Below are 26,918 nucleotides of genomic sequence, written 5' to 3' on the forward strand. Positions count from 1 at the left end.
TAATACCCTCTAGTTCCAACCACATCAGGTACAAATGGTAAGATTTCATTTTTCTGATGGCTGAGTAATATTCCCTTGCCTATGTATACCACATCTTCACAAAGACTGCTTTCTACCAACACAAACAATGCTTCTGTAAAATTTAACCTCATACATGTCCCCTTAAGGACCTGTGTGAGCATTTCCCAGAGACATAGAACCAGGAGTGAAGTAACCACAGCATGAGGTGTGTGCACACTACATTTGGGGAGATAGCCATATTAGTTTGTCAGGGCCACCACGTCCCAGTACCACAAACTGGGTGGATTAAACAACAGAAGTTTTTTAAAAAGATTTATTTATTTTGAGAGAGCAGAAGCAGAACAGGCAGAAAGAGAATCTCAAGCAGACTCCACAGAGGAGCCCCACATGGGACTCGATCTCACGACCCTGGGATCATGACCTAAGCTAAAACCAAGAGCCGGATGTTTAACTGAGCCACCCAGGTACCTCTAAATAACAGATTTATTTTCTCACGGTCTGGAGGCTGGAAGGCTGAGATCTCAGTATTGGCAGGGTTGGCTTCTTCTAGGCTTCTTTCCTTGGCTTGCAGATGACCACCTTCTCCCTATCTCCAAATGCAGACATTCTGAGGTATTGGGGTGGGGGTCAGGACTTCAACATATGCATTTGGGGGAGGGCACAGTACATCCCATGATTGTGGGGTTGCCCTTCAGACTGCCCATGCATGAAGTCCTATATCTTCTCACATGCTCCAACACTTGGTGCCATCCAGCTAAGTTTTGCCAAACTAATATGCATAAGGTGATATCTTGCTGTTGTTTTAATATGTATTTCTCTGGGTCTTTTCTAATGAATTTAAACACCTTCTTATGCATATTAGCTTTTTGGGTTTTCTCTCCTGCAAATTGCTCATTCTTTTACTGAGGTCGCTGTCTTTCTTGTTGACTTACAAGAATTGCTGATATAGTAATCCCTCTTGGTTTCAGACATTCTAAAGATCTCCCGTTCGTTTAACTTTGCTCAGGACATCCTTATTTGCACATAGTGAAGTTCATCAATCATTTTGCCTCAGGGTTGCTCCACTAACATTTTTATTTAAGAGCACTTTTCCATCCTAGATCACAAAGATACTTTCTTTCCTGTTCTTCAATTGAACTTTAGAGTTTTTGCCTCGCACATCCAACCCAGTCACATCTGAGAGCTGACTGCAGAACCACCTTGCCAGCTGCACCCAGGGGGGCCCCTTTCCCCTCTGAGCCTCACTCCTCCACTGGCACTACTCAAGGATGTTTGGCAGTTGTCACACAGCACTCCTGCTCCCTGGCCCCATTAGCAGGGAGAGCCCAAGAAAAAGGAAGGCAATTCATCAGCCTGAACTGGCACCCAGCCCTCCTGGCACAGAAAGGGGATCTTTCATGGGCCAAGATCCCCTATTCCTCTTGGCGGTGCTACTGATGCATACAGTACCTTCTTCCCAGCCCAGGGGACAGCGGCTGCACAGTCACTGGCTCCCTGAGACAGGCCTCAGCTTCCCCTCTCGAGCAACAGGGGGGTTGAACCATGTGGTGTCCAAAGGCTCTGTCAACTCCCAAATCCCAGAACCTGAGAACTTAGTTTTTATTTTGGAAGCTTTTGCCCTCTCCCCAAAGTTTTTTGCTCAGGACAGATGGTGGAGAAAAGCTTGGAGCATGCCTTCCCCCTGTGTGTTTAGGATACGGGCAGGAGAGGCCGGTGTGTGTGTTTCCTTTCTGGGAATTGGGACAGCTGCTGTAGAAAGGTCCTCTGCAAAAGGGTGCAGTCCCCTGGGCCGGAGCCTGACCACTGGCTGGTGGCTGCGCCTCCTGCTGGCCATTTTGTGGCAGGGCGCTGTCCTGGGAGATGAAAACTAAATGGGACACAGAGCTCAGAGGCTAGAGCAGGGTAAGTGCTGGCTCACAGGCATATACATCAGCAGGAGCAGAGCTTGCAAGGAAGGCAGGCCTCCCTGCCCCCAGGGCTGCTCTGTGACTGTGTGACTGCTAAGTTGGCTTTCCCAAGGTCTTTCCCGGACCCATGACTGTATTCCAGAGTCTAGGGATTAGTGCTAAGCACTGAGGCGGTGCGCCTGTCTGGACATTGGACAGGAGGACCTGAATTCCACTTCTCTCAACATCCCCCCTCCGTTATGCCATGCCCACATCACGGCCTCTAGCGAAACAGACCTGTCACTCAGAATTTTTGACACGCATACACGCAAGTTAATAAGCACCTTAGATTTATTCTCCTCTCACTTCTGAAGCCACCTTATTTAACGTATATATACATAGTATATAAATGGCTATACAATATTCTTTACATACATTAACACAAGTTTAGGCCTTAGGACTGCGTGAGAGTTTGTTAAAACATACCCGTTGTTTATTCAAAATAGATCTTTCTTATTACATGAAAACAGTAAGAAGCTAGTACAACATGGACAGCAAGCATCCAGAATGAATATGTGAAATAAATGGTTTTGCCCTGGCTACATCAGCCTCAGTCTTTATACTCTTAGTAGAAAAGTCTATTAAATAAAACCGAATTCTGGGGGGTCAAGTCATAGGAATAATCCATTAAATAATACTTCTGAAGTAACCCCAGAATCACATAAGGGTTAAAGAAGCTCATATGTACCAAGCACAGGTTAGAAGAACAATGGATTTGATCATTTTATCCTAAATAAAAGGCGCTTGTGGACAGCAGCTCTGTCGTCGGTACACACGGGCAGATGTTTCCATATCCGGCCATTCCCAGATATTACTGACAAGCCTTTTTCCACAGGTTCCCTGCCAAGACGTCTCCCCAGCAACAGAGGTCTGACATCACTGCTCCCAGATGGGAGGATCAGAGCTCTCCTCATGTGGGTCAGGGAGGGCCCTTGAGGTTTGGTCCAACCAGCAGAACTGGCCTCCCTGGATCCTGAAGGGCCCAACGCCAACAGTACCAAGAGCTCTGTGACTGGAGAGCAAGAGGCAGGTTAAAGGAGGGGAAACAGAGGCCACATGGCCTTTGAAAGTGAAAGAATGAGTCTGTTTACATTGCAGTGTCAAGAAAATGCCCCCTTTTTGTAAAAGCTGGAAGACATGGCTACACTGTGCTGCCTAGAGCATGAATTTCCTTGCATCGGATGAAAGCCTTTCTCTACCTGCACATGAACGAGGGATTCACTCCGAGTCCTCCTCCACCAGGCTTTTATCTTCATGACAGCATGATGGGGAGGCAGCTTATGGCCACCACTTGCCAAGTGAGGACACTAGGGCCCCTGGGCCGGACTGGCCCACAGTGGCACAGGACCCCTAGCTCAGGGTCAAGCCGAACCCCAGGCCTCCTCCATCTCTCCAGGGCACATCTACTCTCTCTTCCTCCACAATTAACAGAGCACACAGCAGAGCTTCTCTGTACCTGGGCAGATTCTGAGTAGGAACATTTGGAATGTGAGCAACACCAGAACAAGGGGCGTGCATCTGATCCCCTGCAAACACTGCCATGCTTGCTGGTCCTCACCTGCGCTGCTGTGTGCGCATACCTGCACGTTACAGTGAGAGGTTGACTCCTTCAAGGAACAGCCCGCAGCGGCCCTGGATGAGGGTGCAGTATGCGGCCCCAACTGCCCCAGCTGCCAAGGGGCAGCCACTTGACGGCCCCCGGCTTTGCCACTCACTTGTGCCCCGCTCGCTGCGCCCCAAACAGCCAGTCCTGCTGGCTATCACCACTGACTCTGAGCGGTGCTGACCACCAAAGTGCCATTCCTCTCTGAGCACAGACTCCTAAGTGTGTGTTGAAGTTCCTGGGGGAACAGAGGAAAGGGGCTGGGCCTCAAGCCATCTGTTCCCACTCTGAAGCTCCTGCACGCACCCCATCAGCTACAAGTAAAGGTGGCCTTCTCATCCCTCCGGAGATTCCAGTTTCAGCCTCTGCCTCCAGGGCTGGAATGTGTGGGACAGACATGGGGAGAGGCAGAGGAGTCCTAGAGAATGGGAAGCACCTAGGAAAAGAACGAGGAGCTCAAGGTGAGGTGACAGAAATGAGATTGAATGTTTTCATCTCTTGATGCCCTTTTTCCCACCCCTTAAAGAACTTTGAAAATGGTGGGCTTTGCTTCACAGTGCCTACAACAGAGTTCGCTAACAGGGGTGCAGGCCTGAGAAGCAAAACCAGGGGCCTTCGGTCACATTCCTTCTGCTGCCAGCAATGGGGCCTCCATACTGAGAAGTGCCACCCCCAACACGCCCCTGATTGTCTCCACCCAGGAAAAAGAAATCAGGAATGACCCTCATCGCAGTAGGACTAGCCCAGGGAAATGAAAACCAGAGTCTGCATGTTTCTTTGACCAGCATGCTTGGGGAAGGGAGAACCCTTCTGGTCTTGGCCCCTTGGTTGGGAAACCCTGGTCAAGAGCACTGAGCCACATTCCCAGCCTGATACAATCGATGGGAATAATGTACTCCAATGTTCAAGATCTTGCAGCATCTGATCGCAGAAGGCACTTGGAAGGTTTGTTTTCAACATTATTTCATCTATTCCCAGATCTATCCCTGTGAGGTCAGCTGGACAAGTAGCATGATATCACTGAGAAAACAAAGTGCTAGAACAGTGAGTCTGTGGGGTAGTGAGGATGACTCCTGCGATGGGAGGCCAGCTTTCTGGCAACAAGGATGATATTACACAGGGAGCCACAAAACTCCAGGCCTGAACAGGTCAACCCCAAGCCTGGGATTTCCCTTGGACAATATCCCCAGAACTTCTTTCCTATCACTTGTCTCTTCCTCCAGTGAGCTGAGGCTTCTTTCAAGCTGGATTCTAGATAAACAATGTGTATGTGGTCACTATTTGGTACTGTTTGTCTAATGCACCTTTTCCCTTTTGTTTGCAAAATTCAATCAATGTAGATGTTTATGGATGAAAACCACATTCAACCAAGTGTAGAAACATCCCACCAGTGCAGGAAGCATCGGCCAGGAGGGACTCCTTTTCAGGTATGGTTCTCTACTGCCTGCTGAATGTGGATCACAGGCTCAGACCCCAAGAACATGAGCATCTGGGGATACAGGGCAACACGGCGATATCAATAACACTCGGGCTCAAAAAAACCCCAAAAAACCACAATTCACTTGTAAGCTGCTCTTATCAACTTTTAAAGTCCTTGGCTAACCATTCTATTTTACCGTCTCTTCAAAATTATGTCCCAGAAAACCTTTAGATTCACCTGTTGGGTGTGCAGAAAATTATGCAGGTGCAGGATAAAAGGAGAGACAACTGTGAACTTGACATCTGAGGATGCTGCCAATATACCTTTCACATCCAGATGTTTCATTTGATTGAAAACAGAAAGTTGTAAGAAAATGAAATGACTGTGGCAACATTTTCCCAACAGTTTCCAGTCACATATACTTGTTTTTCTTAAAGTGACATCAAGGTAGCTCAATAGCAAGGCGCTAACAATAACAATCAAGTACAACTGAATTCCCTAAAATTATATTCTTGCTTTCCCCACATAATAACTCTTGCTATGGTTTTCAACTTTTAAAAGCTATCAAAAAAAAATAAAATAAAATAAAATAAAAGCTATCAAAGCAGATTTTTTAATTTATCAAGACCACATAATTCAACCTGATACCCCATGCAATTGTGGTTGAGCTATTCAAATTCCAACCAAGAAGAATCCAAAGGGCAAACTTGTAATATGGCCTCCTGAATGCTACTGGACAACCCAGGCTGAAATTTCTGGAGACCTAAGAGATCTTACTCAGAGCCACATTTTGGAAAGCTGTGATCAATCAACTATTTTGACAACGGGAGAAGAAAAGCAACTTCGCAGAGCACAGAGATAATTATATCTTTAGGAAACTTTAAAAAAGTTAACACCTACTTAACTCCTGTTCATAAAGAATGAGGCCCTCAATCTAATTAAGATGAATGGGAAAGGTGCAGAAAGCAATTAATTTGGGAGGGCTTTCTAGAACAGGTACACAGGTCAGGCATTGATCATCATTAAAATGACAGGCACTCAGCTGCCATATACAAGGCTGATGACAACAGCTTTTTTTTTTTTTTAATACCACCTGCATCTGTAAAATACCAGTATGTGAATCCATGTGATTCACCTACTCCAGTCTGTGGCCCACTGCAGAGAATCCTGAAATTCTCAGGTTTTTAAGCTCATGCTCATGCTCATAAGCTATGATCCAGTAGCACTGGTTACTCAATTTTTAAGATGTTCAGATATACCCTGCAAATAAATACAAAACATTTCTGTACCCACGCGGCCCCACCACCATAAAAAGTTATATATAAATTAAATAAACTCATTTTTCTTAACCATTTTCTCAGCTTAAGTTTGTCCTTTCCCTAAATGAAGATAAGTTCAATTTATATCCAAAATATATTTAAATATTCTAAAGGTATCATATCAGACCTAAGTTATCAAAAAATGTAAACAAAATTGATCTAGCTTATATTTCTGAACCATATTTTAAAATTTTTAATTCACCCTGTATTGACCCTCTACAAAAAACCAAGTCGCATTTAGACTGAAAAGCTGATATGGGTTTTAAAGTGATTCCTCAGAGACAACTGCCAGTTACTAAAACTAGTGTTAATGAATCTAGTGGTTTATTGCATCATTCGGTTTAAAAGACCAAAACAATTCCGTTTTGATCTTTCCATAATGCTCCTTGTGAGTGAGTCCCCAGGTTCTGCTGTCCTAAGATGTGCTGACCTGGAGATTCTGCAGTAACGCTCAGCACAAAACCAGGACTGGGAAATCAAGCCACCTTGTGCCTTCTACTGCACCTGTTAAAAATCCCCAACTTTCGGTCTCAGCCAGGTTTGGTTGAAGGGAACTTCAAGGGTGGAAACTTGAGGTGAGGTTGAGAAGCCAGAAGGGAAATACAGATGACCCTCCTAAGAAAGCCAAAAGATCCATCAATCACACAGTGTCGCCTTCAAACTCCACAGTCAGCCTGCTTCTCCTGAAGCTGCCTGGTCAGTATCTGATACGAAGACAGAAAAGCCACTCCTATGTGGAAGAGGATTTGCCAGAGGTTCCTCAGCCCATGCAGGTATATGTTGCCCAGGCAGATAAAGAGCAGCAGCAGCACCACCTTCATAGTCCTAGCTGGACTATAGAACAGGTACAAATAACACTGAAACGACATCATGAGAGACAATCCAATCAGAGATGACAAAATGGCCATAGGTCGGATACAAGATTCACGTCTTACACCTGCAAGCACATTAGCTTATTAAACCGAATTCATTACAATGGAGCCTGGACATGCTGGGTAAAGTGCTGTTAATCACTGGATGAAAGTGGAGATTCAGAAGAGAGAAGAAAAGTGAAACAGATGTCACAGGAGGAATGAGAACAAGATACTCTTTAAAACACTTAAGATAGGGGGCTCCTGGGTGGTTCAGTCAGTTAAGCATCTGCCTTTGGCTCAGGTCATGATCACTGGGTCCTAGGGTCAAGCCCTGCATTGGGCTCCCTGCTCAGGGGGGGGGGAGTCTGCTTCTCCCTTCTCTCTGTCCCTCACCCTGCTCATGCATTCTCTCTCTCTCAAATAAATAAAATCTTAAAAAAAAATTAAGAAATACAGACAGAAATGCCCTAGTTGTGGGGTGTGGAGAAAGAAGAGATGCAGCTAAGGGAAAGAGAGCCAGGGCATACACTCCAATAAGACTAATGGGCCTAAAAAAAATTAAAAAAAAAAAAAAGACTTATGGGCCTCTGGCCGGATTCTTCTTTCAGAGGCGTCAGGACAAGCAGGTAAGCCAGTGAAAGGGCCCAGGCTTTTACTATTTGTTTTTCCTGAGTTACAACTACATCAGGAACCAGTGTTCCCTAGACATCCTCCTTATCATGTCTTTAAAAACATCTCTGACACCAGGAAAAGTCTCATAGCTGGGAGAGTGACCAACATTTAGTATAGGGTTATCATAAGAAAAGGGGTCAGTCTTGTTCTGCAAAAGGAAAAAAGTAGCTTTTTGGTTCAGTCTTGAGAAAAAAAACAAGCACGTTCTCAAAACACAGAGCAATTCAACAAAGGTTCAGGCTCCAATGAGTAGGAGAGAGTTCCCCACTGAAAGAGCTATCCAAGTACGAATGCAGTTGAGGGAACAGAGGCCAAGGGGTAAGACCCCCACGGCCCTGAAATACGGGCTCTAGGGCCCCTCAAATGGCAATACCAAAGGTTCTGGAAACTTGTTTTCTCAAAAATGAGTGCATTTTCAGTCCTGGGTTGACAATTTCTTTTTGCGCAATCATATCATTCTTACAAAAAAAAAAAAAAAATAGACCATTCTAGGATGGATATGGAAGAGAGAGGAAGCGCCCTGAAAACAGAAATTTTAATTGAAAGAAGAAAAAAAAAGGCTTAAGAATGTAGAGAAAGCCCTAAAATCCTAGCCTCTGAGGAGGATGAGGAAAGAAAATTACAGTAAAGTTTTTTTTACCAGAATTAACTCTGCCTATAGGGGATTCAAAAGCCCCGTAAGTATGCAGCTTATTTGAAAATAACTAAGTAATAATCAAAGCCCACTAGTTAATGTTGTAATGTTTGTCTCAGTTCCTAAGGACAGATTTGAATCAAATGACATCACTATTAAAAAATATTCTTTTAACCTAGTCCTGTTCTTTTAAAAAAGCACATATAAATAGTTGTTACTTCTGCAGGAGGATGTTTCTATACTTGGACTGCCCTGACAATAGGTAAGACCTTGCCTCACATTAGTCAGGCCCAACTCAATCCCCACAGTAATCACATCCCTCCCTTCTTGGGAGTTGAGTCCAAATTCCTGGATTCTTTTCAGCCATTGTCAAAGGCTCTGTGGCCTAGGGCAAGTGGCTTTCTCTTTCTGAGCCCAATGTTCTTCCTCTGTAAAATGAGATGACTAGGCAGATTGGGCCTAAGGTCCTTCCAATAAGGCTGTGGCATTGTCCATGGCATGCCTTGGTGGAACAAAACCACATCCAGAAACATGTTGAGGGTTCCAACAGAAGAACAAAATAAGGCCATGGGGTTCAACCCACTCACCAAAATATCAATGTTTCACCCACCTGGAAAATACAGGCTAAAAAAGGAATAAGAAAAGCCAAGATATTTCCAATTTCCTCGTGGGCAACCTAAAACAGACAGAGGAAACAAAAAGAAAATGAATATTCAGATGAAAAGAAACACTAGGAGGTGAAGCGCTTTGCACCTCATTCGCTCTGGTATGGTTGATAATACAAAACCCCTGGCTGGGGAGGCCTAACTCCCTGTTTATATACCAGAATGGGGAGTTGGCAGGCAACTGTTTCAACAGCCTGGACACACCACACACCACACACCCTCGTGTCCCCGTGGATCTGAGCTAAGCCCCAAACTGGAATGCCCCTGAACACAACTACCTCTTAAAATCCTACTCATCTGTCAGCACTTCACTTCACCTTCCCTAATTCTGCCCACCTCCTAGATACTGCTACCTTCCTAGTGATGTCACCACACTCTACTTTACCCTCCTGTGGGCCAGACATCTGTTCTAGTACATACAGACACTTGGTAAGTATCTGGGTGTGAATAATCATAAAAAATAAGAGTGGGAACCACAGCACACATTGGCTAAAGACAGGATGTGGTAACACACTCCACACAGGTCAGTCTACACAAGTCTCCTGAGACTCAACAGCAGTTGTGTTTCAGACCTTAGCAATCACAGTTGTAGGTGTGAGCCTTATGGCTCTATTTTTAAAAGCACCATCTATCTGTTTATGCCCACAATGATTCTATACTTAAGAGTTTTTAAGTACTTGAAAATTTTTAAAAATATATTTTAAAACCACTGAAACAGAAAGCTGCTTTGATTGGAGCAGGCTGGCAAATCAACTTCCTCGTGCTAGAGTCCCCTGACAAAGACATAGGGAAAGTGCCATCTGCGTGATATAAATCAGAGTAGGGGGCAACTTTTCCTAAGGGAGAAACAGCCTGAACTTCAAGGTCTGAGAACCTAATTTGCTCTTGAGCAATTAGGCCCCTGGCGTGATTCCTGGGGCCCCACGGGTGTCCTTGTCGCATGTTATTTCACTATTTCTCACCCACTCCTCCGGCAGGCCCCTTTGGCTTCTAGGACAACAGATACAAAGGAGCAAGTTTCATATCTGTTCAACCTACTATAAAGAATAAACTGTAACATAAAAATCGAATTTTAATGAAAAATTTTTGAAATCTTTGTGCATAATAATCTTATAAAGTGTATCTCTACCAGTTTCTTCCATCATAGGTCCTTCAATTTAAACTATAATAAAAAAGATTACCTGTAAAGAATGTTCTGCGAGGTGAATCCCACGAATGAGATTCAGAGCAGCACACATGATGTTGAGAATAAGCGAGAGGACGCCTAGGGCTGTCACCGGTTCCATTCGAAAATTAGGAGCTTCACAATTAAAAAAAAATAAGTGTCTAGTGAAAATAATTTCTATATGAAAGAAAAATCAACAGAGACATGAACTAGACCTCCATTAATAAAAGGCTCAGTATGATAAACACAGAATTACAAACATATTAATTAAAAGCAGCTGCTGTTAGCAAAAAAGGCAAGAAATGAAGGACAGAATGGATCTGGGAATCCTAAGTGAGTTCTTTCGGAAAGAGGTCCTTCTCTGAGTAAGCACAGGTTTTCAAGGCCTGATCTTCTTTCTATTTAAAGCAGTGGTTCTCAGCCATGAATGATTAGCCCCTCAGTGGACATCTGGCAATGCCTAGAGACATTTTGGGTTGTCAACAATGGTGAACAGGGTATTACTGCATCTACTGGGTAGAGGTCATGAAGGCTTCTACACATCCTAAAATGCACAAGACAGTCCCTCAGAAATGAAGGATTATCCAGTACAAAACGTCAATATGGCTTAGGTTGAGAAATTCTGATTTAAAGCAATTTATGGCTTTATTTGTAAATTGGTTGTCAAACTCTGACAGCATTTCTATCATACACTTCAACTCTCAGCTTCTAAACTAGGACAGTATTCAGTGTCTCCTGTGCTTCTGGAGCAATCTACAGCAAACACAGTTTCTTAAATTCTAAAATAATTGGGAAGAGGAGGGAACCACTGATTATTTGAGCTATAAGCTGTCTCCTGAAGTCTAGAACAAATAAATGATCATTCTCTCTTCAAAGATACCTGCTGAGACTGATTCTGGGTCACACAATTAAATGTGATTCCCACCCCCCACCCCCATTCTCTTACTATGATCTTTTACAATCATCCCTTCTGGTCCTTACATTTCCTACATACACATACACACATGCACACACATATAAATATCTAGCCACAACCCAACTGATGCCTATTGTTAGTGTGTTAGACTTTCCACTGAGCTATCAAAGTTCCTGTTAGAACAGAACATGCTACCTGTAAAGATTCTAGCCTCAGGACAATAGGGTGAGTCAAATCACAGTAAAATGTCCTAGAAAAATAAGCAAGTTGACATTTTCTGGATTTTGCTTCTCTTGTCTAAGTGGTTAAAAAACAAAATACATATTATAAAGTTACCCCATCTTTACATAAGGCAAAAGAAGCGGCTTGGCACTCAACTACCCATTCTTCTTTCTATGAAAGTTAAGTCGATCGATCCCCAATATAAACTACAACTTATTGATTGGCATGAGAGCCAATCCAGGAATGTATTGGTTGAAATAGATTAAATCAAAACACAAAGTTAAGTAAAAAATGTGAACATTTTAATACACCACTTCTAAAGATCAAGCAATGAGTTTAGTATAAAAACTGTTAAAATAATGAGACTGTTATAGTATAGATAACTATTTCAAAGAAGGATTCAGTTCTTACACCATTACAGAATGTTTAAAATATAAATACCACTTTCATGGAAAATTGGTTTGTGTGTAATTGTAACAAGGAATGCAAAAAAATCATGCTTTGTTATTAGTGGCTAATGATGTTAATGCCAGACTAAGTCACAGAACGCCAGGGCACTCAGCTCAGAAATCCACAGGGATAGAGGGACATCCCCACAGCTCATGGAGAACCAGAGTGACAGCACTAGAACTCTAGCTCTGACCCTGTCCACTCTCATCCCCAAGGCCCTTCCCTCCGTCAGGGAGGGCAGGGGTTTGTTTCTCATTGGAGATTTGCAGTATTTCACTAAGTGATAAGATAAGGACTCACTGTTAAAGGGAAAAATAGAAAGTGGGGGAGGGAGAGAGAGGGAAAGGGAGAGAAACAGAGCATGTACAAATCTGTACTTACAGTTTAGTAAGTGACTTCCAGCAAAACAGAATGCATCTGTTTTATATTTAAACTTAGGAGACTTCATCCTGATTAAGCAATCTGCCAAGTCACTCTTCTGAATTTCATTATAAGAGTTGCCCCTTCCCCTGATCAACTCACTATCATAACAGTAAAGTGTTTTTTGACAGTCACCTGGAAACAGGATCAGTCCATATTTTTCCCCACATATTTTATAAACATCCACCCTCAAAAAACACCTCCTTGATTAAAAAAAAAAAAAACAATGTCCATTTGAAATACTTAAAGTCACCTCATTTTCATTGACACAAGAGCACAGCAAACCACTTACCAGGCTCCAAGTGTATCTGTGTGTGACCATTCATTATCCCATTTGCCACATCTGTGTCCTCCAGAGTGAGAACTACTGGAGGCTGGAACTCCAGCTCCTCCTGAATTTTTTCTAAGCTGCTGTCCATCTGAATGGAACTTATATGGTTAAAATGCCACTTCACTTTCTGAATGACACTGTCTGTAAAAAGAGAGCAACCCAAGCTAAACATTTGCTTCGGAATGGGTATTATAGAACAGTATGTGCAAAATGAAGTTTACATTTCTAAGAAAGCTGGTAAGTCAGCCAGATTCTGAGAGTGTTGAGGTATACCTAAAGGTCAAATGATTACTATATGACGTTACTGGTCTCATCAATCTCTTCAGTGCATGATACTTAAAAGGTGAGTGTCTACAGAGAAAGCAGTAATGCTTTCCAGAACCTCAGTGATGAGGGAGTCGAGGGATAGGGGCTTGAGTCTTAGCCGCTACTGATAGTACAATCCTGGGCAATTCACAGAATGTTCCAAAGCTTAGAAAGGGGAGACAGTTATTCTTGAGCTAATTACCTCTAAAAAAGGCATGTGACAAAAAAATTATAAATAAATATGAATATATTGTGCAAACTAAGATGATATATTTGAAAGGTATTGGTTTTAGCTATTTTATTTTTCTTAGTATTAAGCCAGTACCAAGTTTTAATAAGTATTTGAAGTACAGCTTCATACATATTGGCAAAGCAAAACAATGCCTAATGCACACATAACAACAGCTACTATTATTATATTTGCCTCTCACTCAGCAGTGAGGAAACATGATGTTGGGGAAGGGTCTGCTGTCAAATCAAGCACACCACTTTAGAAGGTACATGCAGAGCCAGGGAAGGGGGGAGGGAAGAACAGTCAGCAGCTGCTATCAACTGGTAGTCAAGGGATGCCTCAGCTGTGGTGTTTGGGGCTAGCATGCCCTCTTTGGAGGAGGAAGTGGGGCTGAGAGCAGTGGTGAACTAGGCCTCACAGGGAGACTTGGGGAGAACGTTTGCTCTGTGTTACAGGTCTAGGCAGAGGCCTGTGTGCCAGGGATTTTCCCAGCACCTTTGGGTGACCAAGAAATGCATCAGCCAGTGGACCACATGAGGAAGTATGAGGGCTTTGGCAATCAGGCCAGAAAGCGCATGGGGCAACACTTCTTGGCACCTACCGAGTGCTGAGACAGCAGCTGTTTACACAGAGACCACAGAATGCCCCCCACCTCCCACCTCAACTCTTGTTCTCCCAAGAGCTCAGAATGACTTGACTCGCCTGAGAAAAACAGAGCATGCACTATTAATTATCAGGCTGTGTTCTAAAGCCTCTGAGCCTCTACAAGGCCTCTCTGGCAAGGTCTAGGAAAAAAACCTATCCTTTTCCAAAGCAGTATGCCTCAGACCTCTGAGTGAAAGGCCAGTTTTTCTTATTTCCAAATGGTTGTAAAAATATTGGTTGTAGATATTTTGATAAAATGCAATAAAAAAACTGCAGGAATACCAAATTACTGTACGAATGAATAAACACATTATTCTCATTTTTCTGTACCTACCTCATGACAGAAGAACAAGTTCACATACCACCTTTTGAGTAATACTTCTCTAGAGCAGGGGTTGGCAAATCTTCTTAAACAGCCAGGTAAATATCTTTGGCTTCTAGACCCCATATGGTCTTTGTCACAGCTACTCAACTCTGCGGAAGGGCAAAGCAGCCACAGGCGATCCATAAAAGAATGAGCGTAGGCTGCATTCCAATTTATTTACAAAAACAGGCAGCTGGCCCTTGGACCACAGGTTTGCTGACCCCTGCTTCAGAGGACTATGGTGAATAACCAAGACAGGTTTCACCATTCCCCAATGCTGCCTCACAGTCTATGAGGAGATGGAAAGCCAGTGCTAAACTATGAAGCTTTCTGGGCCACTTCAATCACTATGAAATGTCAGGGTACCAGGTTGATCTCCAGTGACATGTTATAGCACCTCCAGGATTTGCCCTGATTGTCAAAGCCAAATCTAAACCATCAATCCTACACATACAATGCCATAAGAGAGAATGATATGTAAGAAAGAGGATTACAAACCAAACTCGAGAAAGGCATATGGCCTGGAGGCTAGGCCAATACAGGTGGTATCATAGGAAGCTGTGAATTCCCACCACACAGTCTCCAGGAAACAGAAGGCCATGGCTGCTGGACACTGGCGGGAGCAGATAGCCATGCAAGCCACATCCCGCAACGAAGAAAAACTGAAACAAAAGGGCAACATCTCCATTACCGGGGAGCAGACCCCTGTACTCCCACCCCATACTCGGACACAGCATGCTTGCGCCGGCACCTGCCTGGCCTTGAACAGCCCTGTAGCCATTTGCTGCATGTATAGTGTCTCTTCAGCGGGCCTACCTGGCACTGTGCCTTTTGTGTGCTTTCTCTAAAACAGCAGTTATTTGCCACTGCTAGTGCGTGATCACTCTTTTTGATTCCCGCATGAGAAATGCACGTTCCACTAAGAAGGGATAGCCCCAGACTTCACTGAATCTATAGAGCAAAATATTTTTCTTCTTTAATCGACATCAATAGCTTTCTAATGTTAAATTATCCTGGAGTCTTGAAATAAAGCCTTCTGGGTGGTAAGTTTGTACATATTCACATACACACAACTGCTGGATTTAGTTTGCTAATGTTTGATTTAGGACTTTTCTGTTTCTGCAAAGTAAGATTGGCCTATAATTTTCCTTTCTTTTACTGTCTCCATCTGGTTGTGGTATTGGGGTTATTCTGGTCTCATAAAACTGATGCAGTTTTTTTCCTTTATTGACTGCTTTTCAGACTGTCATTGTGCTATCATTTCAAGTTCTGGGGACTCGAGTTCTTCTCTCTGTGGTGTCTATGGACTCCCACTCATTGTAGAATATCTCCTTTGGTGTTCTGTAATTTTTGGTGAGAGGGCACCAGTGTGGACCTTTTCTTTTCCTGTAAGAATCTCTCAAGCACTGAGTTGTGGCACACTCCTTCCACAGTGGTTTTCCATTCGCTTTGGCCAGCTACTCCAGGAGTAACATCAGTCTGGAACCAATACTGATAAATGAACCTTGGTTTAGGAATTCCTAGACCATGGGGAATATAAATTTAAACTCCAATCCTACATAAGGCACAGAAGTAGGGTTTGGTTTCTTACATAAGACTTTATTTTTCCTTCCCATTCAAAGCCAAGTAGAGATGAGTAACTCCTGTACTGGTGAGCAGCTATTTCTCACCTATCACCCTTCTACCAGGGCTGTCGTCTGACAACAATCCCTTCTTCATGCATGGGTCTTGTCCCAACACCTCACCCTACACAAGCTCAAAGACCTCTCCCTTTACGGGTGCTGAAACTCAAGCCCTGAGCTTACCATCATTGATTACCCAGGAGCCTCAGTGTCAGCTCGCACGCTTAGCACCCTGATTTCCTGTTCCCCTCGTTTCTGACACCTTGGGAATTCATTTCAAGCTCAGCTACACATTTAAAACACTTTTTCAGGGCTGCCTGGGTGGCTCAGTGGTTGAGCATCTGCCTTTGGCTCAGGGCATGATCCCGGGGTCCTGGGATCGAGTCCTGCATCTATGCCTCTGCCTATGTCTCTGCCTCTCTCTCCCTCTCTGTGTCTGCCATGAATAAATAAATAAAATCTTTAAAAAACAAAATATAATAAAACAAGTTTTCATGTACATTTACCTACATTTCGGGCTGTTTCTGGCAAAGAGTTTTTAGGTTATATTGTTCTATCATCCTTTTATAACTGGAAGTCTCTATATAAAAACTCTGTCAATTGAAAAAAAAAAAGGATAACCTCCTCATATGAGGAACTTTCCAGGAGGGCTTAAGTCTTTTTAGGATGAGGGCATTTCTTTTTCAAAGAGGAGCCCTATTTGAGGGCTGATGTGCATCTCCCAGAAAGGTATGTTGAAGTCCTAACTCCCAGTACCTGTGAAAATGACCTTATTTAAAAATAGTCTTTACAGATACAATGATAAAATAAGGTTATAATAGATGTGGGTAGCCTCCATCCAACGACTGGTGTGAAATTTCATTACAGAGATACAGGGTAGAAGGCCATGTAAACAAGAAGACAGTGAGTGATTGGATAACTCTTGTGAATGACTAGGACTGCCAGCAGCCACTAGGAGGTAGTGGAGAGGCACGAGAAAGGTCCTCTTTAGAGCCTTCAAGAGAGTGCAGCCCTGCCTGATTTCAGACTTCTGGCCTCCAGAACTGTGAGAGAATAAATTTCTGTTGTTTTATTTTTATTTTTTTAAGATGTATTTATTCATGAGAGAGAGAGAGAGAGACAGAGACAGAGACAGAGATACAAGCAGGCTCCATGCAGGGAGCCTGATGTAGGACTCGATCCCAGGACTCCAGGATCACACCCTGGGCAGAAGGCAGGTGCTAAACCACTGAGGCACCCAGGGATCCCCGATTTCTGTTGTTTTAATTTGTTAATGGTAAACGGGGGGAAATATTTGTGAATATTTCATCTAAAATATGAATGAACAGAGTATTTTACATTCCAGTTTTCATTGGCTATGATACTGCCACTGCACAAAGCTACATTCCAGTTTTCAAAAAACTATTGAAGCACCCAGAATTTCATTTGAAGTCACAGCCTTTTTTTTTTTTTAATCAGAGGAAAGGTTTCCAATTTGCAGCTCAGCACCAAGTTCCCAAAGGATGTTAGATAATCAGAGCATAATGAGGAAGGGACATCGAGGAAGGTGGTTTCAGGCACCCAGAGAAAGGAGCCACTAATGGAGGCAGACACAGCTGTGTTTGGTCCTGAGCACCCAGAGCCCGCAGCACAGGGTGACAGCTGCATGTACTTACCATCTGGCACCCCCTTAGGCCCATCCCTTCTCACCTGACCACACCACCAAGCCTGGACTTCTCCTTTCGTTTTTCTGATTCTCAGGCTGAAATCCCCTTAAAGGACCCCACCTTATCAGGTCAACTAAAAATGTACATTCAAGGGGACTGGGTCAGTGAGGGCCTAAATAATGGAAAACAAGGATGTAAAATCTATGACAAGCCATTTTGATATTTCAAAACCTGCCTAACCCCTGATACCGTCTATAGAATGGCTTCTTGCTCTAAGTCCTAGAATAAGAAACAGTATAACACATGAAGAGCAACCATCAGGGCCCAGCTGCCTGCCCTACCACTTAATAACAGGACAACCTCAGCTAAATCCCTGAACCTCACTTTCCTCCTCTGTAAAATGGGTAGAATACTCTTACCCACCTCACAAGCCAATAAAGAGCTTAGCATATGTCTGCCATATAGAAAACACTCAACAACACTAGCCACTATTACTAGGATTATTGGAACCACTTGATTCCTATTTCCACTGGAGCATTTTCCCCACTGTATTATATTTAGTTAGATATTGCTCTTGCTCCCTCATGAGTTCCTTCAAAAAAGGGACCTATTGTGCTCATTATTCATTCCCCTGCTCCTGTTATATAAGAAAAGTTTTAGGGGATCCCTGGGTGGCGCAGCGGTTTGGCGCCTGCCTTTGGCCCAGGGCGCGATCCTGGAGACCCGGGATCGAATCCCACATCGGGCTCCCTGCATGGAGCCTGCTTCTCCCTCTGCCTGTGTCTCTGCCTCTCTCTCTCTCTGTGACTATCATAAATAAATAAGAATTTAAAAAAAAAGAAAAGTTTTAAAATCTAAAATTTTTTATAAAGTGAAAAATTTATAAAAGAGAAACTATAGGCAAGAACCATAGTCTTTTATTTTCTTGGCTTTCCCACTCTTTTTCCTTCCCTGATTTTTAATCTAGACTCTACCCTGCTCCATCTAAGATAGAGATATTGATAGAATAAACTATCAAACTAAACACATGAAAACTGACTGAGGGACACCTGGGTGGCTCAGTGGTTTGGCTCAGGGCATGATCCCGGGGTCCTGGGATCGAGTTCTGCATCGGGCTCCCCACAGGGAGCCTGCTTCTCCCTCTACCTATGTCTCTGCCTCTCTGTCTCTCATGAATAAATAAATAAATAAAATCTTAAAAAAAAAAACTGATTGAACCCAGGGCTCCTGATGCTAATGAGCACTCCACTAACAGAAGGGCAGGAGTGGGAGCAGCATGCTCCATGCAGGGGTGGAACAATCATGCTCCCTTGATTCTGTGGCCATAAATACATACCACCTCAGACCACTGTCTGACAGTAGACCCACTCAGCATGCTGTGTGATCAGCCTCATGTTACCCTGACATAATGGTTAAAAGCAAACCAAAGTTTACAAAAGTGAACATGCTTGCTTACTGTATATTGAAGTCACATCCTTCTGCAGAACCTCGACCTGGGTACTGGGCCAGTCGCAAGGCTAAAGTCTTGAGCCGTCTCCTGCATTCCAGAAAATCCTGGGTGTGGTAAAAGTCAGTGGAAGCTGAGAGGGGCAGTCCATCCCTCACCCTCACCACACAGGCAAAAAGGATCATAGACATGGTCTGCAGGGGAAGTCATGAGGACACCTGGGGAAAGCAAGGTCATCTTGTTACTGAGGGCAGATGATGGTGACAGAGGCATCCCTGCCCTTGAAATGTCACTCTGTTTGTTTCACCCTCACTCGCACTGGAACTGCAAATGTTGCCTGTAGAATCACTTTCCTGGCCTCTGCTGCTATGTTAGTTGCTCCCTCTCGTTCTCCCTTCATTTTCCTTCCTGTCTCTTCTTCACCTGTATTCCCCTTTCCCTTCTCTAACAAGTCCCTCTCTTTCCAGAATTAAATCAACTAGAATGAGGGAGAATGGGATAGAGAAGCAAGGAAGCAGCACCATAAAGGCTCAGGAGCAACAGCAAAGACATTGGGCAGCCAGGACACAGGTAGCAACATGGCCCTAAAGGGAAAGGAAGCACCTGACACTGAAGCAGCAGGGATGCACAGTGACCTGTACACTTCAGGTCACCCTGGGGAGGTACGGTTTGAGCAGTTTAGCTGTCTAATCCTCACCTGCAGTGGAAGGATTCTGAGCATCCAACCTGAAGCTGTTGGCACAGAGAACAGAAGGCAAAAATGGAGCTGAGAGAGTGTAGTAGGTCTTCTAGAATTTCTGCAAATGTTTGATACCAAGCCAGTCTTCAAAATGATGACTGAGTCCCTGCAGATGGCTAAAGGAAGTCATTTAGCAAATTCTATTACATAAAGATACTAAATATTTGGCCATGACATGTGGGCACTGTTAAGGAGCAAAAAGAAACAGATTCTGAGCCTTCATGGTGCCCTTGGCAAATCGGAACAAGGTGCTTCTCTCGGTAGAAACAGCCTGGACCAGTTCTGCTGGCAGAGCCTGGCTGGGTTTGAGCCCCATCTGTTAACTCTGCAGGTGCTGGCACAGGGCGTACCCTACATGTGAAGGCTGTGGCAGCCCCACAACCAGGAATTAGTGAGGTGGTCACTGCAGCTTTAATGGGTCTCTCTGTGCACCGCATCCTGTTTCACAGATTGGGTTTTTGAGGTCCTCTACCTGATAGGATGTTAATAGGTGCATCCACTGGTGGACTTTTCGTTCCAAGAACTCCAAAGATGTAACCTCATTTGACCTCTCATTTCCTACAAATAGGAAGAAAGGGGAACCCCTATGATGCACACTTCTCTTCACCTCTGTGCCTCTATGTATTCTTTGCCTGTGTCTGCTACTCCTCTGACCATCCCATATCCAAATGCACATTAAGGACTGTCTCCAGTCCCTCCTTTCCATGAAACCTTCCCAGGTGTGTCCAGCCGGAAGTACTTCTACCTCCTCTAAATTCTCAGAGAGCCTCTTTGTTCTCTATTTTACTAATTTATCATTTCCATTACCTAAATATAAGTTCTAAGAATAAAGACCATATCTGGAATGGATAAATGAATAACTATTCCCATTTTATCCACGAAGAAATTGGTGTGGTAAAAAAAAAAAAAGGAGAAGGCAAGAAGAAAACTTGAGTCTACTAGCTAACAGGTCCTATAAAGCCCATTTGTCCCATCTCCTCACACTTCCACTGGGCAGTAAAAATGTGAAAAGTCCCAGGAAAAATATCTCCACAGACAAAATTGCTAAGTTCCTAGCACCGCTGGCAGAGCCTGGCCAACTGCCAGAAGGCCCTGTGGGCTGTACACCAGCTACTTGGCCAATGCTGAGACCTCCAGCACCAAAGAGGTCACGGGGGCTGGAGTGTATGGAAGCTAATCTCATTACCTTCGTATACTGTCATGAATGTTTAAAATATTTAATTTAGAAAGCATTTTTTAAAAATTTACGGGCACAAAGCCCTGATAGAGACAGGGGAAGACTATAAGATCAATTTGAGACTAGGACTTAGGGGTGAAACAAGATCCACAACTTGCTTGCTCTCCTGAGAACAGTGTTATTTCAGTGAATGAAAGTTATAGACATTCTGCAATGCATGTAGAGAAGTGTTTAAGAATACCTGTAATGAAGAAGTTTCTGAGAACACTACTTGTTAAGAACAAGAACAACTTCAATATGAATGTCAGGCCAAGATGAAAAGACATTCATCACTCTCTACCCCCCACCCCCACCTTAAAAAGGAGAGTGAGACACACACCAATGAATCAATGGGATATGAAGAGAGTCAGAGGCAGGACAGAAGCACCTCAAGGCAAAATAAGAAACTTTCTAGGAGGCTGAGTAAATTCTATGCTCTTCAAGGGAAAGTAGGCGCGTATGCCAATTGTCAATCCCCAAATAACCCTCTCTAGTGCTATTTTTTATAGAATATCTACTATGTGCCAGGTTATTGTGTTAAACCAGTAAAAAGGAAAACTGTGACCTTTCCAAGTGACAGTAATCTAAGAACCAGTTCTACCACTCTCTAAAGACCCAAACATCCCCTCCAGGCTCTCTACTTCACCCACTTGATCCTCTTGGTGATGAAACCTGCCTCTCCCCAAACAATAGCATTCAAGATAAATAAAACTGTCAGTTCTATCAAGTTACTAGTACTGCAAATTAGTAAAACCCAAACCCATTTAAGATATTTTAAAATTTTTATGATGCCGTGATATTAAATGTTACTTGTATTTGTGTACATGTATGAGTGTGTTAATGTACAGGATGGTAGCTGTCTGAAGGGTGGGGGGATTTTATACACTGCTGTGGAAGAGCCTAAGAACAGAGACACCAGCTTCTTTTTCTTTGTGACATATACTTTATATTCCAAAACATGAAAAATCTTAATGCAAAGAGAGTCTCATCTTTGTATCTTCACAGTGCCTGGTAAGGATCTGTAGGAATCTGACATTTGCAAATTCAGGTTATGAGCTATGATGAGATGGTCTATACTTGGATAAGAGATCTGACTGCTGCTCAAAAAAGAATGAACTGAGGACTTCTGAAATGGTGGAGTTTAAGTACTTTTTCCTACTCTCACTAATAGTCCTAAAAACTATAGACATCATATATAAAATAAACATAAACACTTGAAAGGTGGAGAGAAGAAGGCAGACTGGCTAGGGACTTTGGGACCTGAGGAATGACACAGCTGTGAGCTTGCTCAGTTTTCTTTTTGCCTCATATATCCTGGTCTTGGTGCTGGAGAAGCTGGCAATCAAAAATGCCAATGAATGTAGACCAAAAAAAAGAAAAGCCCCAACAATGAAAAAAAATAAAGCCTTCTCTCTCTAGCCAAAGAACCAGGAAGGATGCGTGCAGCCTAGCAAAACAGAAAAGTTTCAGACAAAAACATTTTACTCCAGCCAAACACCACAGAAAAACCTGCAGCCATCATACATCCACAACAAAGGCTGAATTAAGAGCCCAGACTTCTACTCTTGCCTGGCATTAATGGCGTGTCCCCTCCTCCTCAATTCCCCATGCTGCTGGGGTGTCAGAGAAGACCAGGTAGGGAGCTACTGGGAGCAAAGAGCCAACCTCTCCCCTTGTATCATTAAGGAGACAGAATTCCTACCTATGGCCAGCAATAATAAGCAGCCCCTCTCCTTCAGGAAGCCCAAAGAGGCCCAGTTGGGAAACCTGAACTTTACTCCCACCTGGCAGTAATGAGATAGCAACTCCCACTTCCCCTACTAACACAATGTCAACAAAGCCCCCCCCCCAAAAAAAAGATCTAAATGAGATCCAGTCTCATAACAAAATGTCCAGGTTTCAATCAAAATTCACCAGTCATACAAAGAACCAGGAAAATCTCAGCTTGAATATAAAGAGACCATCAACTGATGCTAACACCAAGATGATAGACTTTGAAGTAACCATCATAAAAATGCTTCAGTGAGCAGTTATAAACATGCCTGAAACAAATGAAAAATTAAAAGTCTCAGCAAAGAAATACAAGACATAAAGAACCAATTGGAAGCTTTAGACTTTCAAAAAGACAATAACTGAAGTAAAAAATTCAATAGATGAGTGCAACAGCCAAATGGCGGGAACAGAAGAATGAATCAAATCAGTAAGCACGAAGAGAGAACATAAAAATTACTTAATTTGAACAATCTGAGAAAATTAAATTGAAAAATATACAGAGCCTCAGGAATGTAGGACAGTAATAAATTATCTAACATACATGTCACTGAAGCAGAGGAGAAAGAGGTAAAGACTGAAAAAGTATTCAAAGAAATGTCTGAAAACTTCCCATATTTGGCAAGGACAGGCCAACAGATTCAAAAAGCAGAATAAATCCCAAAAAGGAGGGACGCCTGGGTGGCTTAGTGGATCTGCCTTTGGCTCAGGTCGTGATCCCGAGGTCCAGGATCAGGTCCTATGTCGGGCTCCCTTCAGGCAGCCTGCTTCTCCTTCTGCCTGTGTCTCTGCCTCTCCCTGTGTGTCTCTGGTGGATAAATAAATAAAATCTTAAAAAAAAAATTCCAGGGGATCCCTGGGTGGTGCAGCGGTTTGGCGCCTGCCTTTGGCCCAGGGCGCGATCCTGGAGACCCGGGATCGAGTCCCGCGTCGGGCTCCCGGTGCATAGAGCCTGCTTCTCCCTCTGCCTGTGTCTCTGCCTCTCTCTCTCTCTCTGTGACTATCATGAATAAATAAAAAAATTAAAAAACAAAAAATTCCAAAAAGGATAAATCCAAGTAAATCCATACCAACAAACACAATAGCCAAACTTAATAAAACTAATAATAATATAGGTAGGTTGAAAGTAAATGAACGGAAAAAAAGTACTCAGGGATCCCAAGGTAGCTCAGCAGTTTGGTGCCTGCCTTCGGCCCAAGGCGTGATCCTGGAGACCCAGGATCGATCCCACATCGGGCTCCCTGCATGCAGCCTGCTTCTCCCTCTGCCTGTGTCTCTGCCTATCGCTGTCCCCCTGCGTCTCTCATAAATAAATAAATAAATAATAAATAAATAAATAAACAAACAAACAGTAAATAAAAAACAAGAAGTAGTGGTATAAATCTGGAAAATCATGCCACAATTATAGAAAAAAATTATCAATTATACAAGGGTAAAAGCACCCTCAGAGTATTCACACAGAGACACTAGTATGTCTTCCCTGCTCCTTCTACAGGCCAGTGGGACCTCATAACCTGACACCATGCCTGGCACACATGAGGAAGCCCTCAGTAAAAACTGCTAAGTAAATGAATGAATGACCTAAGAGCTGCCTTATTTTTGCCCACTGAGCCAAGAAATGAGGGTTTGCAGATCTTGCTATATTCCGAATATTTTTCCACAATAAATTTCTACTTGCAGAGAAAAAAAATTAATAGAAGTAGAATTTTTTTAAAAGGAGAAACTGAATTAGTAATCAAACATACAGCACCTGAGTTACTACCAGGCTTTATAAAAATGGTATCTTAATCTGCCTCTTCCATTTCCTAAATCCTCTGCTCAGCATCTATTTATAAACTGCTCATGTCATAGATTATCCCTATTCTATCAGCAAAGACTTTGGGCCTAACTGGAGGCCACCCTTTTTCCCAATGTTGTTGTTGTCGTTGTTGTTGTTTTTCCCTCGGTCTTACACTTAGCCCTCTCCCAAATCCCTACCACATATATGCCTCCCCCTCCTCTCTCCAAAAGAGAGAGAAAGAAAGCATGAGAGAAAAACAGCATTAAGTGACCAGGGCCTTGCAAAATAGTAGCATAAACAAGCAAAACAAGTTTAATTTGGCACACAAATATTCAAATATGTGCTCACCATAAGGCATATTACCCATTCCTCAAATACACAATATAGAAAACAAAATTGAGTTATGTCCTCCTTATTGAATTCATCTTCAGCCACAAGACTTGAGAACTGGTTACCCAAATTGTAGATCGCTCAGGCTCCTTTGTTCCATGTTGCTTGGGGATAGTGGGTGGAGGTGCGTGGGTAGAGGCCAAACTCTTTCATAGGAGCTAAGAAGAGCAGAGGCCTGAACTTGATAGCAACTCATATGCAAGACACTGTGCTAGAACTTTTAAACTGATAATGTTACTTACTCCTTATAACTATCTATGAAGTAGGCATAATCTATACTGGACAGGTGGGGAAACTATAGCTCCCAAGGCATAAGTGATATAGAGCCAGGATTCAAACCCAAAGTTCCTTACTCAAAATATTCAAAAACCTATGTAACCTTTTCATTACACTCTCCCTCTCTAAACCCAATCTGTGGGATTACAGCTATTTTATTTTCTCTTTGTCCTAGAGCACCACTACTCAACTAATCAGAGACCTGTTAATAGAACAGAAGCCTAGGGTTCTTAAAAAGGAACACTTTTTTACAACTGTTCATACTCCTCGTGGTACTTTTAGTAAGTAAGTCAGTTTTCCTCTCCGACCATCAATCACCTTTCCAATGCAGCTGGTTTCTGAGTCTCCTTCTAAGAATAAAACTTTTCCATTGCAAGATGTCTTCTGTGTTGTGAACACAAACACTCAGAGCTATAAGAACCATTGTCTAAAATGTATTTTCCAGAGCAAACACCGTTATATCGATTTAATTCTATATATCAGTATTAAACCACTTTCAATTATTTGCATTTTAATTTCACTAAAATTGCCTTTCTCGAGATGAATTCCTTTGTAAAACTTAACCAGGATTTACCTTATTCATCAGTCTGAGCTTTATTTTTTTGTTCTGACCATGTGACAGATTTCACCAATTACTTTTCGCCAACTGGGAATATTCTTTTGTGGCTCTGATTTCCAAAAAAACAAAACAGGAAAACGAAAAAACTAATTTTCCCCGGAGTGCTTCATCCTTCTGGCTCTGGAGGTCCAGAGGTAAGCCTGTAGTAGGCACAAATGTACATCTCACCCCCTATGCCTGAGGTTCGGAAAACTGGTCCAGTGTGCCCAGGATCTGGTACCGCAAGCCGTATAATTCCGGCATGCCAAGGAAAGTTTGCTCTTAAAATTAAACAGTACTCGGACCGGGGCTTCGTGGACAATGAAGGAAACGATCGCCCCCTCTCATCTGGACACACCCCTTCTCCTCCCACTGGGAGCAGCGACCGGCGCGCAGCTGTCAGCTCGGGGTCCCTGCCGGCGCGCGCCTCGGCCGCCCCCGAGTCGGCAGACCGGCCGGGGGAAGCCTGGCGGACAGAGGACTCCGCCGAGCCCCACGGAGCCAGGTGGGGCCAAGCCCGGCCCGAGGGTGGGGCGGGCCCGGGGCCGCCTCCACCTCCAGGCCCGCCCTGCGCCACACCCGACCCCGCCTGCTTTCGGCTAACGGGCCGCGGCGCCCGGCTCCACCCGCGAGCCCTCACCTCGCCCGGACGGCGGCCTCCGGGAGTCGGCGCCCGCGGGTCGCGCCGCCTCGCCGCAGTGCCACCCGCCGCCGCCTCCGCAACCTCAGCCCACCGGGCGGACCCGGCCCAGGTCACTGGCGGCCCAGGCGCAGGTAGGCGGAGGTGCGCATGCGCAGGCCCTGAGTCTCCATTCGCTGCTGCTAAGCGACACCCGCACCCGAGCCGACCAATCCCGGAGCGCTCTCCCCGCCCGCTCCCGCGGAGTCCCGAACCGGAGGGTTCTTAAAGGGCTGCGACCCCGGCGCGCGCGCCTCTCGACCTGCGTCCCTTCTCCTGGCTCTCACCCGTGTGGGCTTCATGTCCAGGCCTGTAATTCCCACGTCCGGAGGTGCCAGGAGACTTCTCCGTCTCAGTTCGGTTCCTGCCGGGGTAGAGTACACGACTGACGCGCCGAGGCAGGGAGGTTCCGCGTTACTGCGCGACACGCCCCGGCTGTGGGTTCCGCTGTCTGCGCGGCGGGGCGGGAAGCCCGAGATAGGCAAAACCAAAGAGCACGGCCTCCTGCCACCTCGGATGAGGTGCTGAAGTCCGACCCTGGAGGGACACACCCCAGTCTGGGGGTGCAGG

General features: G+C 44.1%; 1 protein-coding gene across 4 annotated transcripts; it reads right to left on the minus strand.

The window, feature by feature from the left end:
* Positions 1-2,240: 2,240 nt before the first annotated feature.
* On the minus strand, positions 2,241-26,709 carry SEC22C (SEC22 homolog C, vesicle trafficking protein). Of its 4 annotated transcripts, none has more exons than XM_055321629.1 (7): positions 26,636-26,709; positions 18,910-19,118; positions 14,684-14,847; positions 12,600-12,779; positions 10,316-10,434; positions 9,080-9,145; positions 2,241-7,166 (listed from the first exon to the last, which is right to left on the minus strand). In XM_055321629.1, the coding sequence occupies exons 2-7, from the start codon at positions 19,089-19,091 to the stop codon at positions 6,966-6,968; spliced, it is 912 nt and encodes a 303-aa protein (XP_055177604.1). In that variant the 5' UTR covers positions 19,092-19,118; positions 26,636-26,709; the 3' UTR covers positions 2,241-6,965. The 4 variants fall into 4 exon arrangements, with proteins under 4 accessions (XP_055177604.1, XP_055177605.1, XP_055177608.1 ...); XM_055321630.1 differs by lacking the exon at positions 26,636-26,709 and adding an exon at positions 26,310-26,442; XM_055321633.1 differs by lacking the exon at positions 26,636-26,709 and adding an exon at positions 20,112-20,134.
* Between the last annotated feature and the right edge of the window lie 209 nt (positions 26,710-26,918).

This window comes from Nyctereutes procyonoides, unplaced genomic scaffold (assembly GCF_905146905.1).
Source record: "Nyctereutes procyonoides isolate TBG_1078 unplaced genomic scaffold, NYPRO_anot_genome, whole genome shotgun sequence".
NCBI lineage: Eukaryota > Metazoa > Chordata > Mammalia > Carnivora > Canidae > Nyctereutes > Nyctereutes procyonoides.

Bases quoted from the DNA above. Each gene is read 5' to 3' on its own strand.
- SEC22C (XM_055321629.1), bottom strand. From the start codon at position 19,091: ATGTCTATGATCCTTTTTGCCTGTGTGGTGAGGGTGAGGGATGGACTG. The intron at 14,848-18,909 runs GTAAGCAAGCAT...CTTTTGTTTCAG, and splicing joins GGATGTGACTTCAATATACA to TTTTTCTTCGTTGCGGGATG. The intron at 12,780-14,683 runs GTTTGTAATCCT...CTCTTTTTACAG, and splicing joins ATATGCCTTTCTCGAGTTTG to ACAGTGTCATTCAGAAAGTG.